The 17,741-nt window shown below is 37.5% G+C and overlaps 1 protein-coding gene across 1 annotated transcript in view; it reads right to left on the minus strand.

The window, feature by feature from the left end:
- Positions 1 to 15,393, minus strand: part of LOC136884169 (uncharacterized) — a 168,172-nt gene extending 152,779 nt beyond the window's left edge. Inside the window, exon 1 of the mRNA XM_067156206.2 lies at positions 14,987 to 15,393. Coding sequence (XP_067012307.2) covers positions 14,987 to 15,121 — 135 coding nt within the window. The 5' untranslated portion in view covers positions 15,122 to 15,393. The remainder of the gene's footprint in view (positions 1 to 14,986) is intronic.
- Between the last annotated feature and the right edge of the window lie 2,348 nt (positions 15,394 to 17,741).

Consider the following 17,741-nt stretch of genomic DNA (forward strand, 5'->3'; position numbering starts at 1 on the left):
GCGCCAAGTTACAATGTAAGCAAACAACTGAACATCATTCTAAAAGAGAAAATTTCACTTAAAGGAGACAGATCAATTAAAAACAGCCTAGAACTAATTAAAGAATTAAATAAACTTAAAATAACAGAGAGCACACGTATGATATCCTTTGACATCACTAACATGTACACCAACATACCAATAGATGAATCCATTAAAATTATCGAAAACCTTCTTAAGGAAAACACCTCTCTACAAGAAACCAAAGAAATTATTAACCTTCTTAGAACAACACTACACCAAAATTGCTTTGCATTTAACGACAAAATCTATTGCCAAACAGAAGGGTTAGCCATGGGCTCACCGTTATCAGGTATAATAGCAAACATTTTTCTCAATAACTTCGAAAACATGTTCTTAATGGGCCAGCTTTCAAAAGGAATCTTACATTGGAGCAGATTTGTGGATGACGTCATATGCATATATGATAATGACGTCACTAATGCAGACCAGTTATTAAACACACTAAATTCTTTACACAAATCCATCAGCTTCACAATGGAACCAGAAAATAACAAGAAAATAAACTATTTGGACATCACAATCAACAGGAATAATGACAACCTATCTTACAAGGTATACAGAAAGCCCACTCAGACGTCACATACTATTGACAACAACTCGAACCACCCATACACACACAAAATAGCAGGACTGAATACAATGATACATAGAGCTATTTCCATACCAATGAGCACAACAGATTTCAATGAAGAAATGCAAATAATTAAACAAATCGCGAAAGAAAACAACCATCCTCCAGGCACAGTGGATAAACTTTTAAATAAACATAAGAAAAGTCGCCGGGAAAGCACCACACACGACAAAGAAAACTACGTGGTTCTCAACTATGTTAACAATAACACATACAAAGTAGCTAACATTTTCAAGAAACAAGGTTTAAAAGTAGCTTTTCGAACGAATAACACACTACAGAGACACTTCAGCAGGTGCAACTTAAACAAAAAGGACCCTTTCTCAAAGTCAGGAGTGTATGAACTCAAATGCCAAGAACCTAACTGCAACGCCACATACATAGGTCAAACAAAACGTAATTTATATACAAGATACAAAGAACACAAAAACGCGATCAGATATAATCGGCATTCAGCCTTCGGGGAGCACATCTACGACTGTTCACACCATTTCACAGACATCAACACTGATCTAAAAATTTTACACTTCGAAAATAAAAGTAAATCTTTGAATATAAAAGAAGCAATAGAAATTTACGTCGCAAAAAATACTAATGCCAATAACCTGAATGAGCATACACATTTAAATAATTCCCCCCTATTCGCTCTACTCACATAATATCTAACAACACCTACTCCTTAATTTGCTTCTATCGTAAATAATAATAATAATAATAATAATAATACACATTTAAATAATTTTCCCCCCTATTTGCTCTACTCGCATAATATCTGACAACACCTACTCCTTAAATTGCTTCTATCGTAAATAATAATAGTAATAATAATAATAATAATAATAATAATAATAATAATAATAATAATAATAACGTCCCTTACTTTATTCAACTAAAATTTTTAATTTGCATTCATCCATATTACATAAAGGTACATTCGCATGGAAAAGGTCAATAACCTCTCTCCCCTCTCCAATGTTGACGGAAGGTGAATTGCTTTTTTCATAATAATAATAATAATAATAATAATAATAATAATAATAATAATAATAATACCGTTCCGTACTTCATTCACCTATTATAAATAATAAAAATTATAATAATTACATTCATCCATATTACATACAGGTACAATTAACATGAAATAGGTCAATAACATCTCTCCCCCCCTCCAATGTTGATGGAAAGTTCCACAGCGCTCCAGCCGCTCCGCCCTGCATCTCTCTCCCCCCCCCCCCTCTCCACTCTATAGTCTACCCGATTTTATCATCCAATAGGAGAGATCCACATCGATCTACTAGGCCCCTCCCTGTCCTGCCCTCCCCTCCCCACGCACAGCGTGGCTCACCACAAACTTTCCATGACCACAGTCCTGAAATAGTGTTTGGTGACAACAGACTTAACATCGGCAGTCTAGATAAATGCGTAAGTTTTTCACTATATTATAATTGTATATAATTTATTTTTTGTCATTACTGTTTCATGTTATCACTCATCTCTCTATCATTGACAAGTTTACGCTACGTAAACAATACTGTACATATATAAGCTTATTTTAAGTGATTTGATAGAATCTGAGGATGTTCTTGTAGAACGAAACATGTCATTCTTTGTATGTTAGTGTGTGTTTTACAGATATGCTTTTAGTGTTTTAATTTACATTGTATTTGCTATGTGTTTGACAGACTGAAAAGCCTTTGCTACATTCAACCAACACAAACTGTCATATAATTTTCAAAAATAATATAGATCCACCTCTTGAATAAATATCACAAAATCCACATGGATTGTCACATTGCACTTCAAAATGCCTTCTTTCGCAGATGATTAGACAATTTGTAGTCTATCCACCAAATCATGTACACCATACCTTCCTCCAAATTCTAGAAATACCAAAACTCCTCACTTGGAGTGATAAGCGATTAGGGCAGATCGCAGGTTACGATTCACTCTCTCAGCATAATTGGGCTTCGGGTAATACGGGGTAGTGGTTACATGAGCAATGGATAGATCAAAACAGAAATTCCGGAACTGGGCCGAAGTAAAGGCTCTTGCGTTATCACTTACCAAGAATTGACAGGGTCCAAACGAGGCGAATATCTGTTTCAAGCACGAGATGGTAGTGTTGGCGTTAGCCATCCGAGTGGGGAACAGCCACGTGAAACACGAAAAGGCGTCAACACACACGAGTATGAAACGATGACCATTCCGAGATCTCGGGAAAGGCACAATATAGTCTATGAACAGTCTTTCCATGGGGCGAGAAGCTTGCTCAGAAGACAAGAGACCTAGACGAGTATTCGGGGCAGGTTTACTGATGTTTCAAATCTTACAGGACTTGATAAGGGTACGGATCTCACTATCCATGGATTTCCAAATAAAGTGGTTACGGATTTTTTCTCTTGTTTTGAAAACGCCCAGATGACCGCCCACTGGGGATTCATGAAAGTATTTGAAGAGAGCCGGGACCAGGTTAGTTGGGACTACAATTTTGGGGTCTCTCCGACCACGAGCAGGACAACACAAGACACCATTCTTAAGAATATAGGGCTTGAACTCGGAGGGGAAGGAATAGGGGCGTGTGGAAGGGAGAAGAGGATGGGTGGAGTCAATTGTGACGAGGCTGACAAAGGGGCGGAGTCAACCGTATTGCTGGAAGTAGGCCTAATATCTGTAAGTATGGGCGGAGTATTAGAGTATGAAGAATTAAATATATTAGGTATCCTGAATTTATTCAAACTAACTGACTTTAATAATTTCGGCATTAATTCATGTAACATACTTTTACTGTCCGTGGTTTCATTAAGATTCTGTTGCTTATTGTACGTCTGATCTAAATAGATATAAAAACTTTCTAATTCGTTCAACATTCTCCCTTTTTCTATGTTTCTAATTATCGCTAGGTCTTTCTCTATGGATTCAAATCTGTGACCAGTCTCCCTCATATGCAAACTCATCGCTGAGTATTTCCTACATTTTTCCACATTAACATGTTCCATGTATCTTGTCATAAAACTTCTCCCAGTCTGTCCAACATATTGAATAGGTGGATTAAATTAATACACCTTTATTGTTGTTGAAAAGTAAAAGTTATCGACAACCATAATATCAACATCGTACTTTTTAATTTTTTACATCACTGCATCAGTTGTTTATTTTATACCTATGTAGTAGACTTGTAGAAAATTTGTCGGTATTTGCCATGGACCGGTAGATATACGTGAATGTTAAAATGCATGTATTTCCACAAAAAAACGGCCTGGCACTTTACAATAGTAGAGTGGAGGCGGAGCTCTGGCTTCTTCCAGCTGATGGTGAGTGGCCGACCAGATCGGCTCCAGGCTCCAAGAAGGTTAAGAAAATACAGCAAAGAAAGTGTAGCTGTACAAGGGGCACTTACGTTTATGAGCAGAGCAGTAGAAAAATAAGGCACCAGGATTAGATAGCATTCCAGCTGTTCTAATCAACAGTGCTAGCAACAACGCACATGAGTTAATTTACAAGTTGGTTAAGAAATGTATGTATCTGAACAATAACTGTTCCAATTCCAAAGAAGATGGAGCTCATCTCATGTGAAAGGTCTTATTTACAACATTTCTACGATACTTGCCGGAAACAAATACACACATTTCTAACAGAAGAGCTGTCTGGTTGCAGGAAGCAAACTGTAACTGCTAGTTTCAGGACAACTACAGTTACACATAAATAATAATAATAATAATATAGAAATAATAATGATGAAGAGATAGGAATATGACGCAGTGGCGGAGAATTCATATAAACCAAAACAGGGAACACTTACAGGCCTAAAAATGACAACTAAGACAAGATGTGGAAACTGCGTGGAGCCCTTATCGAGGTACATGGAACGTATGACGTTATGGGGGAGAAAAGACTTATAAGAAACACCCTCTAGCTCAACTATATTAAAAATGACAAGAATGTTTTACAAAATACAGTTCCACGACACAGAAACAAGACATACTTAAGTAACTTAACATAAAACTTGATTTAACAATGAAGGTGATGCTACATTAAAGGTATAGTTTAAAGCGAAAGTATTTAATGGATGAAAGAATTGAAAGTACGGCAATTGGAACCTAGGGTAAACTCGGACTCATCAAATTAAACTTTTAAGATGACATTAAGCGAAGAAATAACGAAACATAAAAGGAATTAAAACTAAATGAAATGAAACCGGAAAACATTGAGAATAACATTGCAAAAACACTGAAATAACACTTACTTCGGAAAGGCAGGAGTTCCCGAGGGTAGTAGCCCTCGAGCGCGAACGCTCGCTTGGGCGGTCGGATGGAAATTGACACCGAGCACACGCATCATTTTTCCCAAGCCGGTCGGAAGACCGGATATGGCTCGATTACAATCAACCAATAAGATCAAACTTACCCTAGATTCCTGGACCTTTTTGCCAATAGGAAATCTCGTGACCATATATGGTCATTTCAACATCGTTAGCAACTGCACAAGTTCTGGAACATTACGATTACAACACCAAAATTTCATCATAGAAAACCGTGCTTGCAGTACAGGTACAGGATGCTCCAATATAATCACCTTACAAATTTTACATCAGATTACATAAAAACTACATTTAAAAAAAAAAACTTCAAAACACTTTTGCATGTTGCAATGTTCATACAGTTCAATATTTCTTGCCGTTACATAAAATTCCAGTAGTGTCCAGAGTTGCAAAAAATTAAATCCTTCAGACAAATAAAAAAATTAAAATTTACATTTCCAAACACACTGTAGTTTCAGTTCTCCGTCCCACCAACCGGTGACACAAACAAAGTCACAGATGTGCCAATTTTCAAAAGTCAAAATAAGGAGACAAACCATGACATGAAGAATATTTAACACATTATACCTCAATTATGTAATTTCTCTTATTTATTTATTTATTTATTCATAAATACTGAAACAATGCATGTTTCTGAGCTTTAGAACACACAATTCTTCATTGTAACTGCCTTAGGAATCTTCATAAATGAACTAAACTTAAGCTCAAAGCATAAATGTTTTTTAGAGAATTATTTTTCGGAAAGCAGTGACCTGAACCGTGTTTCTGTCCTTGTAAATATGCTAAAAATAGCCTCTCAGTCGGTACTGCTTTGTGGAAATTACAAAATAAAAAGCATTAAGTTACAGAATACCACCAAATGATTACATTTGCCTTGCAGTGCCTACTAAACATTAGTTCTGTCCAGCTACTTAAAGAATGAGGAAAAAGCTTGAATTTCAAAAAATTCAGGAAGACTAAATCTGGTCCCAAAATCGGGAGATAAGTCTCTGCGATCAGGAGACAGAGAGAGAGAGAAAGAGAGAGGGAAGAAAAAAAATCAGGAGTCTCCCCCTTAAAATCGGGCGAGTTGGCACGTCTGAAGTCAACTCACCTACGTACCCCTTGTCAACTTGGAAGAGGCATGTGACAGTGTTCACTAGGATGGAATGCTTGATATCCTGAAAAATATTGGAATTAGTTCCAGAGCAAGAATTCTCATATATAGAACTTTATGATGCCCAAAACGATCAGGAAAGGTGTTGGACAGGGTTGGTGTACGTCCCCAGTGATATTCAATGAATACATACAAGCAACACTGAATGAGCTTCGATAAAGTTAGTGCAAAAATATATTTAAAAATATATTAAATATGTTGAATGGTGGAACATCCCTCGAACAACTTTTGTTACCCGGGCAGTAAATTTACATCTGACAGGAAAGCAAGGCTGATACCAATTGTCGAATCCTGCACGCCAAAGAAAGCCTTTTTCAAACAGAGGCGTCTCCTGACATCCAACAGCTTGAATACTGAAGTCAGGAAAACAGCACAGCTTTGTACAGATGAGAGGAAATATGAAGAGTGCAGACTTGAAGCTTTCAAGCTCTGGTGCCACAGGCGAATGTTTAGCTGAATGAAAAAGACGAATAAGTCGTGATGAAAATACAAGAACAGATCCTGTGGAAAAAAAAAATTCTGATGAAGATGCAGCCAAGTAAAACATACTGAGGCATGGAGGTTATCTTATTAACTAGAGAGAAAGCACGGCCACGGTGCCTGACGGACATCACACTAGTTTATATCTGTCACTGAGAGTAAACTACCAAGGCATCTGACCAAAAATGCCATCTACCTTACAAGTAACTATTCACAGCCAACATAAAGCATCAGCATGCCAGTGGTAGTCTAACTCATGTTGTAAGAATAAACTGACAACCTTTTCAATACAATATATCAAGTAATATAATTTAACATCACTGCACTTCCATACGGAACAAAAATGAAATTTATAGCTTATAACTCGTGTTGTGGTTAGTCACTGTTGCACAAGTGTCTGATAGACGCCACGCGAACTTCACCGCTACAACATAAGTTCCCATTTTGAAGTGTAATCTTCAAGATTATTGCAGCAGTTATTCTTCAGAATGTCTGAGATTGCATAGTTTCTTCCTAAAATGTAAATTTTTCATACTTTTTGGACCGAAAACTAGTAGAAAGCAAAGAAACAATAACCTTGATAGCCTTGAGGACAGAAGGATTGCGCAGAGTTTGCTTGAGAAAGATGATGATGATGATTAATGAATTGTACAGTGAGGATGAAGATATTCTAGAAATCAGAAGCAAAAGTACAGAAACTAAACAAGACACAAACAGTAGTGAAAAAGCAGGAGAAAATGACTGATTATTTCCTAGGACAAAATGGGAGTTTCTAAGTGGCATAAAGATAATCCTCCAAGAAATATTCAAATATGGCAACAAAAAAAAATATCACTCATTTACCTGGTGTGAAAGGTGTTGCAAAGCTTGCTAAAACTCCTAAAAAAAGATGGGACCTATTCTTTGATCTACTATAGTGGAGTGCACAAACGAGGAAAATTGAAGAGGTTCAAACGAACTACGACAGATAAATGGACGCTCGATCTACCGACATATGTAAAATAAAGGACCTAATTGGCATACTATACTTATGTGCTCCAAGAAAAGGAACCACACAAAAATAACAAGGACACTTGGACTATCGAAAAGACTGACATATAACTGTGCCTCTTGGTTATGCCAGAGAAACTTGTTAGGTTACTACTCTACTGCCTCATGTTCATCATTAATTGCTTTTATATCTATAAATTAGATTCATTAATTCATTTCAAAATGTCCTGAAATTAATGTACAGTAAATCCTTAATGAAAAATTGGGATAGCATAATTGGCTAAGAAACGAAATGGCGATCTTCTATGACAGAGTCGCGTGCAACCACTGCAGAGTTAATAAAGGAAGACAAAGTTCATCTTATATCCAACAAATTCAAAATGATGTTGGCTGTGTGAGGTATCAAGGTAAAAACTTTCTCCAGACATGGAGATTGGTTACCTTTGCTCACGCTGCTGCAAACAAACCTTTGCATTGAGAACTGCTTATCATAGTTATGGATATGATGGTATCTCTGGTCAGGTTCTCCATCAGGAAAACATCTGATGCTTTTCCTATCATACATTGATTGCAACAAGGGTGTGTATTATCTGCGCACCTTTTCTGGATAGATTTACACCCTAGTGCTGAATTGGTCAAACTCGCCAATCTTCGAGATTCGTACTGGCAACCTTTGAAACACAAACTATGAATCGCTTATGCATCGCTGTGCGATATCTGGCGTACCCTTTACATACTTGTAACCGCGATTTCGAGCGCGTACATAAATAATAATAATAATGAAGTAATAAAATAATACCAGTAGTAAATAATATAATAATACTTGTAGTAAATAAGATAATACTTAATAATATGAATAAGGAGGTAGAAATATGACGCAGTGGCGGAGAATTCATATAAACCAAAACAGGGAACACTTACAGGCCTAAAAATGACAACTAAGACAGGATGTGGAAGCTGCGGGAAGCCCTTATCGAGGTACATGGAACGTATGACGTTATGGGGGAGAAAAGACTTACAAGAAACACCCTCTAGCTCAACTCTATTAAAAATGACAAGAAAGTTTTACAAAATACAGTTCCACGACACGGAAACAAGACATACCTAAATAACTTAACATAAAACTTGATTTAACAATGAAGGTGATGCTACATTAAAGGTATAGTTTAAAGCGAAAGTATTTAATGGATGAAAGAATTGAAAGTACGGCAATTGGAACCTAGGGTAAACTCGGACTCATCAAATTAAACTTTTAAGATGACATTAAGCGAAGAAATAATGAAACACAAAAGGAATTAAACTAAATGAAACGAAACCGGAAAACATTGAGAATAACATTGCAAAAACACTGAAATAACACTTACTTCGGAAGGCAGGAGTTCCCGAGGGTAGCCCTTGAGCGCGAACGCTCGCGAGGGCGGTCGGATGGAAAATGGCGCCGAGCTCACGCATAATTTTTCGAAGCCGGCCACAAGGCCGGAAATGGCCCGATTACAATCAACCAAAAAGATCAAACTTACCCTAGATTCCTGGACCTTTTTGCCAGTAGGAAATCTTGTGACCATATATGGTCATTTTAACATCGTTAGCAATTGCACAAGTTCTGGAACATTACGATTACAACACCAAAATTTCATCATAGGAAACCGTGCTTGCAGTATAGGTACAGGATGCTCCAAAATAATCACCTTACAAATTTGACATCAGATTACATAAAAACTACATTTTAAAAAAATCACTTCAAAACACTTTTGCATGTTGAAATGTTCATACAGTTCAATATTTCTTGCGGTTACATAAAATTCCAGTAGAGTCCAGAGTTGCAAAAAAAAATTAAATCCTTCAGACAAATAAAAAAAATTAAAATTTACATTTCCAAACACACTGTAGTTTCAGTTCTCCGTCCCACCAACCGGTGACAATACTAGTACTGTTGTTATTTACGCAAGCAAAGCCAAACTATAGAATTCACTCTAGGAATAAGATTCACATCCAGAAATGTTATATAATGTTATATAATGTGTGTGTGACACAGTTGTTGGCTTAAGATAACAAAGGTTTAGCAAAATTCATATCAATCATATTATTGATTCAATTCTGATTTCATTTCCATTCAGTTGGCAGTACTACTGGAACCGGAATTGCTCCCTCCTTACTCCTCAAACCCGTACACAAATCTATCGATAAAAAGTGCACAGATAACACTCGGCCCAACACTCTTTGCTCTATATGTGGCTTTTACACATTACTGTATGGTGACTCATTAGGTTCATAAAGATGAGTAATATGTTTGTTTAATTTATTTATGATTTAGTGTAACATCTTGACAGAAGTCTCCTCACATTGGCAAGATTTTGTTCATGTCACTTAACTCGTGTGACCATGAAAACTGAACAGCAGTAAGTTATGCTGATGAAATTGCATCACTTGCTCTTACCCATGAGGAGCTGCAGCAGTCAGTCAGTCAGTCAGTCAGTGGTTCCAAGAGTACATATGATTGTTTTGGCCTCAACATCAATTTAAAAAAAATTCTTGTCCAGCCTGTCGTGCAGACATCTCAGACATCATTCTTGAACAGAAAGATCACTTCTCATACCTTGGGAACATCTTGGCAAAATGATACACCTCAAAGGAGAATATGGAAAACAGACTCCATGCTCCTCATTTGGCATCTGGTCGGCTATCCAATTGGGTCTTTAGAACAGTTCATACCAAACTCATGGTGAATAAAGGAGTCATCATCACAATGTTACTCAATGCTTCACCTGGATGCTGCACCGCTGTGACATCAAGAAACTTCAACATTTTCATAAGCAGAAACTTTGTTCAATCTAAAATATCAAAAGGGAGAACCATGTCTCTAAACTTGCAGTTCTTGGGAAAGAGTGCATGAACAGTGTAGAAGACTATCAGTGGTCATTGGTGGACTAGGCACGTGTGCTGTAAGAGCGACACTAGGTTTCCTCACCCTCTTTTTTTTTTTTTTCAAGATGCTTTACGTCGCACCGACACAGACAAGTCTTATGGCGATGATGGAACAGGGAAGGGCTAGGAGTGGGAAGAAGTGTCCGTTGCCTTAATTAAGGTACAGACCCAGCATTTGTTTGGTGTGAAAATGGGGAAACCATGGAAAACCATCTTCAGGGCTGCCGACAGTGGGGTTCGAACCCACTATCTCCTGAATACTGGATACTGGCTGCACTTAATGGCCTGTTTACACGCGGACAGTAATTTAGTGGTAACTAAATTTTTAACTTAATTTTAAGTGACTTGCAGCGTGTGAACTGTGACTTTAGTGGTAAGTGGTAAGTAAACGATTAAGTAACAATTTAGTCAAGTGGAATAGAATCCAGTCTATTTTTCCTTTCAAGTAGACTTCTCACCAGCTGCGTGCGCACCCATCGGAGTAGTGGGGGAGCACTGTACTTGCAACTTACCACGTGCGAACGGGCGCAATTTAGTCAAGTTCATAAGTTGTGGGTAAAGCTACGGAGCTGATCATCGTTGTGAGTTCCTCTTTTCTTTTGATTGTTCATTCTAATTGCCGACAACAATGGCTAGATGGACAGAAGCTTTTAAGTCACTGCAGAATTGAAACTATACTAATTATTGTGATAGGTTTTTGATGTGTATTCACTGATATTTAAAAGCAATAAACCTTTGATAATAGTCGGTTTGCTAAACAATTGCTTATATGTAATATTGTAACCAATATGTGTTTGTATTTTTCCTTACCTGTATGAAATCTTTCAGAGCAGTGTGTATATATATATATATATATAGTTTCATATACTTCCGGAATCGTTAAAGATATACTGGCTTTGGAAACTCTGAAGAAATGATGAAGGCTTCGGACATTATTTCCCGTCGCGAGCATGTACAGCACGATATGCAGTTTCAGCTTTGTTATTAATGCTCTACGCATGATGGTATCTATCTTTTGTATCATTGGTTCAACTTTATGCAGTACCGGTAACTCATTAAATGTTACTTGTCACATTCGCAAGGATAACATATATTCCTGTCGATCCTCCTCGGCTAATTATTTAAAGAGAATTGTACTTGCCCCGAGATTATTCCTTCTGGTAATCCATTTTCGCTCCCATTCTCTTTTTCTCCTAACTTTGGTCACCTCATCCTCAACTTCCTCTAAAATGTTATCTAACACGTTGTTGATGGCCGTCCATCTTATCTCTGATCTAGTTGACGACACAGGAACGACTGAATCACGTGGCTTGAGTGACAAACTGCCATGTACCACTGTACTAAACGCTGTCTTATGTTTAAGCAAGCCTACGTGAGTTAAGTAGTAACTTACTACTTACTACTGTACTAAACACTGTCCACGTGTAAACCAGCCATAAGCGACTGCAGCTATCGAGCTAGTCTCCAATTCCTATGCGGTAAACTTTCCTCCGGCACAAGACCCCCGTTATAAAAACCATAAAGGTCACAAACATCAACCCTTAGGTCACACCTGCCAAGGATTGCTTGCTATGGCACCAAACCATCTCTACTGGTATTGAACTGTTTGAGCAAGAGCATCGCAGGCTGTAAAGGCCAGCAGGTGGACTTTTGATATGTTTATGTTTTAAAGGTCAACAGCTACTATCACTGTTCCACCCAAATCCTCCAGCTTTTCTTTTCTTGAAATCACAGACTGTTTAGACTCATTTTCCATTATCTGCCTCCAATGTAGCAATTAACTCCCTTCTCAAATAGGCTATTTTCTATACGCCTAAGTTAACTTCCAATTCTCGTTTTACTGATAAATGTACGAAAGGACATTACTGCCCTAATTTCACAACCGATAAAGACACCAATTATCCGTCATGATAAGATAAAAGTGAAGACCCTTACAGATTAACAACAGAAAATTTTGCAAATATGCTAGAAAGACATCAATGGACACGGTACTGTACTGTATCACTGCATGGGATTTATTGCTGTCATAAAACATACATTTCTAAACAGATCTACTTACTGAATGCCTAGTTCATAAAGATGACAAACTAATTTACCATACAGTAGACATATTATTAATATTTGTTTTTTTTATTTTTTTCATTAATTCTCTACATAATTTCTTCTTTTCCTCAACTTTACTAATGGGAATGAAAAAGAGAGATTAGGAATACCTACAACATGGTGCAGTTCACACGATGTCAGAGTGCATGACACAAGGCTGCCAATGTATGTCCACACAGCCCTTTTGCTCGCCCCAAGACCAAAGGTCTTATCCAGACCATATCCTAACCTGTCTAGACCAATAATCTTCTATCCTCTTGTTTCTCCAACCCTTGTTTATTATTTAATACATTGACCAAGCCACACCATATTGGATCTCTGTACCCTATCTTCCATAAATGGTCAGCGGAAGTTTCACAAACATTCCTTTGAGTAAAAAGAGAATCGGGGGAATTTTTTGGAAAAAAAATTTTTTAAACATCTTATCAACATTAATTAACACCTGGGTTTGATAAACCCTATCTTTGTTACCTCAACACGAAAAAGCAGTTTGATTTTAGAGGACTTAGCCTGCACAAATTCGACAGAATTTTAAAAAACTTCTTCCCCCATAAAAAATCATTTAAAGGCAAGCAAATACCAACAGAATAAACACTGGAAGACATATTTAACAAAATTTAAGCAGAACAAATGTAAGAACTAGAAACAATGTTTCAGCCTCAAGCAAATGTGCAAGGGATCTAAAACAATATTATAACTCTGACAGACAAAGAAATATAAAATAGGAACACCAGTAGTATCATGGAGGCCACGATCGTTAATCTGTCAAGTCTTGACGGTCTGACACTGAGATCAGGCAGTTCGAGTATCACTGGTGAAAATTCACCATCAGAAAGTTGCCAGGCAGGGTGGGAGTGGTGGTATACAATTTCTAATCACTACATTGCGTGCTTACAGCCTGGAATCAGGTCTAAACCTCTTTGCAATTTTCAAATTGAGGGAGACGATGATGCTGTTGGTGGGGATTCCTTCATCAGATGGGGAAGTTAAGCCTGAAGCAGACCACTTGGTATTAACATACATTACTCAATTCAACAGTCTCCTCTACTGTATTGTGCAAAACTTCCAATCTAGCAGACTTGAAAATATCTAACCTAGATATGAAACACATATTTAAAAAAAGCACTCACGTTGGTCTCTTCATACCAAAGGAATACTTTACATCAAGAGTGTTAAAATTCTACCAATAAATCCCTCGTTCCCCAAGGTTTCCAGGTGGGCCTACCAAACACTATAGAAACAATTAAATAAATTTATTACTGCTTTCAAAGAAGGACACACTCATCTTTATGAACCTAATAATAATAGAATTTATTGCAGCCAACGGCCATATGTTACAATAAGGAATAAATAACTAGTCGCATAATTCTTTCCAAGATTTCCTCTTCGGGCACTTATTGAGATGGTAACGATCACAAGTATTATCGCAGAGAGATCATACACAGTTCACGGTAGGTGCATGAAACTTGGCTGTGCGGCAAATTTTATGGTGAAAACCATGTACCGCAAATCTAGTAACAAGATGACGTAACTCGTAGTTGGAAACTGACCATTCTCTGCTGATCATAGCGTCAGTAGAGTAAAAGTCACACCAAATCTCTGCTTTTTTTTTTTTTTTTTTTGATAATGCTCTTGCAGTAGTTCCTGATAAGGCGTCGTTGAAGGTAGTGTAAAATAGTGAACTCACAGTAATCGTCCATTTTACATCCTCTTAAACAGGGAAGTTAATTACCAAGATATTCTAATTTTTTCTGTCTGCAAAATCTAGCATGGTGATGGTTGTTTTAAGAAAAAAATCTAGCAAACGTATTTCACTGTAAAGAATCATGATCCAACTTGTATGTCATTAAGTTTACCTCTTATGTACACTCAACCTTACAAAAAATTATTTAATTGTATACGTTCTTGAAACGTGAGGATATTCGTAAACTGTAAACAGCCGGTGGTCTAAGAGATGATACTAGGAATCCTACCACTTGTACAATATGTGCATCCTATTTCAAACAAAAGGATTTTGAAAAATAAAAATCTTCTGAGACAGCTAATTTTTGTTGATTGTGCATGTAGGCTAATATATATTTTCTAGACTCTGATGTGAGGCAGCAACCTTCCAGTTTTCCTTGGGCGTACATGGGCTTTCAATCTGCATACATCGAACAAGTAAAAATATAGTTATTTCAATTCACGGATGTCATAAGCACGAAGCAAATCACTGATATGCCTCAAATTTATGCTCTCTACTTACTGACGGCTGTTCAATCGGAACTTATTTTCTTACTAGGATCGGATAAGGTTAAATACGTCACGAACATTTACTTACATGGGAACGTTTGCAGAAAGGACACTTCTTGAATGTATGCTTAACTCCAATAGATCGTATTGCTTGCAATATCACACAGTGTAATTCATCGTCGTTTTTAAATCCAGAAATATGTAGTTCTTTTAACTTGGCCATAGCTTCAAAAAAACATATCAAAAGCACTGATTTAAAAAGATGATCTTAACTTCGGTTGGAGATCACAATCCCATTGGCTGCAGCATACCAATCAGAAGACGTAGTTTTGATTCTCCAACCGCTTTGCTCACAGCCTTGTTGACAACTATCAAAATCAAATACAGTACGAAGGTCACTAACGTGCCTGGGTCGCCAACAAATTGAACTTTCAATATGAAAACCTTTTCTTTTTTGCTGTCAGTTTTACCTCACTCGAACTGACATAGCTAGAATTCGCCCGTGTTCCTCCCTCGGATGTTTCAGGAGTCAGTGCTTTGTGCCTACCGCCCTTCTCCAGTTGCTTGCTTGCTTGCTGATGCTTATGGGCTGTGTCTACGACATTTCACCCAGTCAATACTCTCTTACTCATGTAAACACACTAGTATAAATGAAAACTTCAGTTCAATAATTGACGCTTGAGCTTGCCAGTAGAAAAACACAAAACACTGAACTGCACTATATCACATAACAACCATATATTGCTAGAGTAGACTGTTGTCATACGGGAAACTTCCAATCTTGCAATCACACTGCGTCTTAAAGCTTCACCCACACGAAGAATCCAAAATAGCACTCACAAGTAATACACTAATGATATGAGGAATCACTCGAATAGAACCTCCAAAAGCATGATCAATTCTCACCCTATATTACAGACAGAATTATAACACGATATTGGCTTCATCTAGAAACAAATTTAGCACTCGAATAATCTCGACTGTAGGATTACAGAGCAAACAAGAAACACTGGTAGGAAAAACCTGCTTGAGTCGCTTGAGTTTAGTCAAAAGAGTTTTACGAGGGTTAGCATATAAAGCACATTCAAATAAAATGTGGTTGGAGTCGCCATTACGGATATTTGGACCACACAAACAGTTTGTATCCTGCGTTAAATGGAAACGGGATCGATATTGTGGTGTAAGGGCATGATGAAACCGTAACCGAATGATGTTAATAATATGTCGTCTAGTATAAGATCCTCGTATAAACCAAGGTTTAACTAAAAGTGTTGGTTGTAAATGATAATAGAAGTTACCTTTGACTTGTGCAGTCTGGCGGCAGAAATTCTGCCAGTCTTAGCGCCCCTCCTGTCGGATAACAACTACATAATCAGAAGCTGGAACTATATTGTTAGTATTCGGAACAGGAAGACGAGAAGCTTGTTTTGCAAGACAATCTGCTTTTTCATTACCGTCGATACCCACATGACCTGGTACCCATACTAAAGTTATGGAAATACCGACGTTGTCAAGCATATAAAGGAGACTCTTGACATTGTATATATACCAATTATAGGATAACTCATACGAAACCAAAGATTGTAATGCACTCAGCGAATCCGTATAGATTGTAGCTCGCGTATATCCCTGTCGCTGAACAAAAAGTAAAGCTTGCTGTATGGCGAATAACTCCACCGTAAAAATCGAAAAGTCACTAGGCAAACCATATTGTTCTTTAAAATTTAGAGAAGGTATATAATAAGCGGAACCAACTCCATTAATGTTCTTTGCCCCATCTGTAAAAATGTTCCGTTTATGCTTCGTGGAATATGAGAAAATTTCACTCTTTTAACAGGACATATCTCGGTCCCCTGCAGACAAGGAACGTTAGTAGAGCCATTACGCAGAGGCCAAATTATTTGAGGCTTAAAATAAGAAACCTGATAGGGTAAGGTATAGGGTAGTAAAGTAACACTGTGTATTAAGGTACACTGTTTCGACTTCAATGTATTAAAAGCATGAAACAGTACGGGCAATCTGCGTAAACCCTGGCGCCGAACGGAATAATACTCCGAGAGTAACTGTAACTTCAGAATTAAAGGATGACTTGTTAAAGAAAACTTTTTAAGTAAATATATCGTCGCAAGTATTTTTCTACGTACTTGTAAGGGAGCTTCGCAGGCTTCAACTAAAAGTGCATTGGTAGGTGTGGACTTTAAAGCTCCAATACAGGAGCGTATTGCTTTATATTGACAAGTGTTAAGAATATTCAAGTTAGTAGAAGATGCTACGTCAAAAATATGTGATCCGTAGTCCAATATCGTCCTAATAGTGGTTTTGTACAAAGATAGCACCACAACGGGATCTGCCCCCCATTGCCTGCGGGTTACGGCCTGTATTACCTGAATATACCGTTCACTCTTCGAACGCAAATATAAAAAATGATGTTTCCATGTAAGTTTTTGATCGATAAATAACCCAAGATATTTATGGTGACTAACCACTGGTATTTCATACTGATCAAAAGCAAGTGGCGATCGGTCATAGGTTCGGTGATGTGTAAATATCATTGCTCGACATTTCGCTATGGAAAGATTTAACCCATGGGCCTCTAACCATGTTCTAGCTTCATGAAGTGTGAAACTAATATGTTGTCTACAGAGCTGTAGATCTTCATGTGTACAATAAAGCAAAAAATCGTCAGCATACGCCTGTAGTCGAGCATGACGTAAAATGACCGCTTCAAAATCTTTCATAAAAAGAGCGAAAAGAATACCACTCAGAATATCGCCCTGTGGTAACCCATTACTTACCTGCCGAGGTGGATTGTATAAGGTGTCGATTTAAATCGGAGTGTTCGA

This window comes from Anabrus simplex, chromosome 12 (assembly GCF_040414725.1).
Source record: "Anabrus simplex isolate iqAnaSimp1 chromosome 12, ASM4041472v1, whole genome shotgun sequence".
In the NCBI taxonomy this organism is placed as follows: domain Eukaryota; kingdom Metazoa; phylum Arthropoda; class Insecta; order Orthoptera; family Tettigoniidae; genus Anabrus; species Anabrus simplex.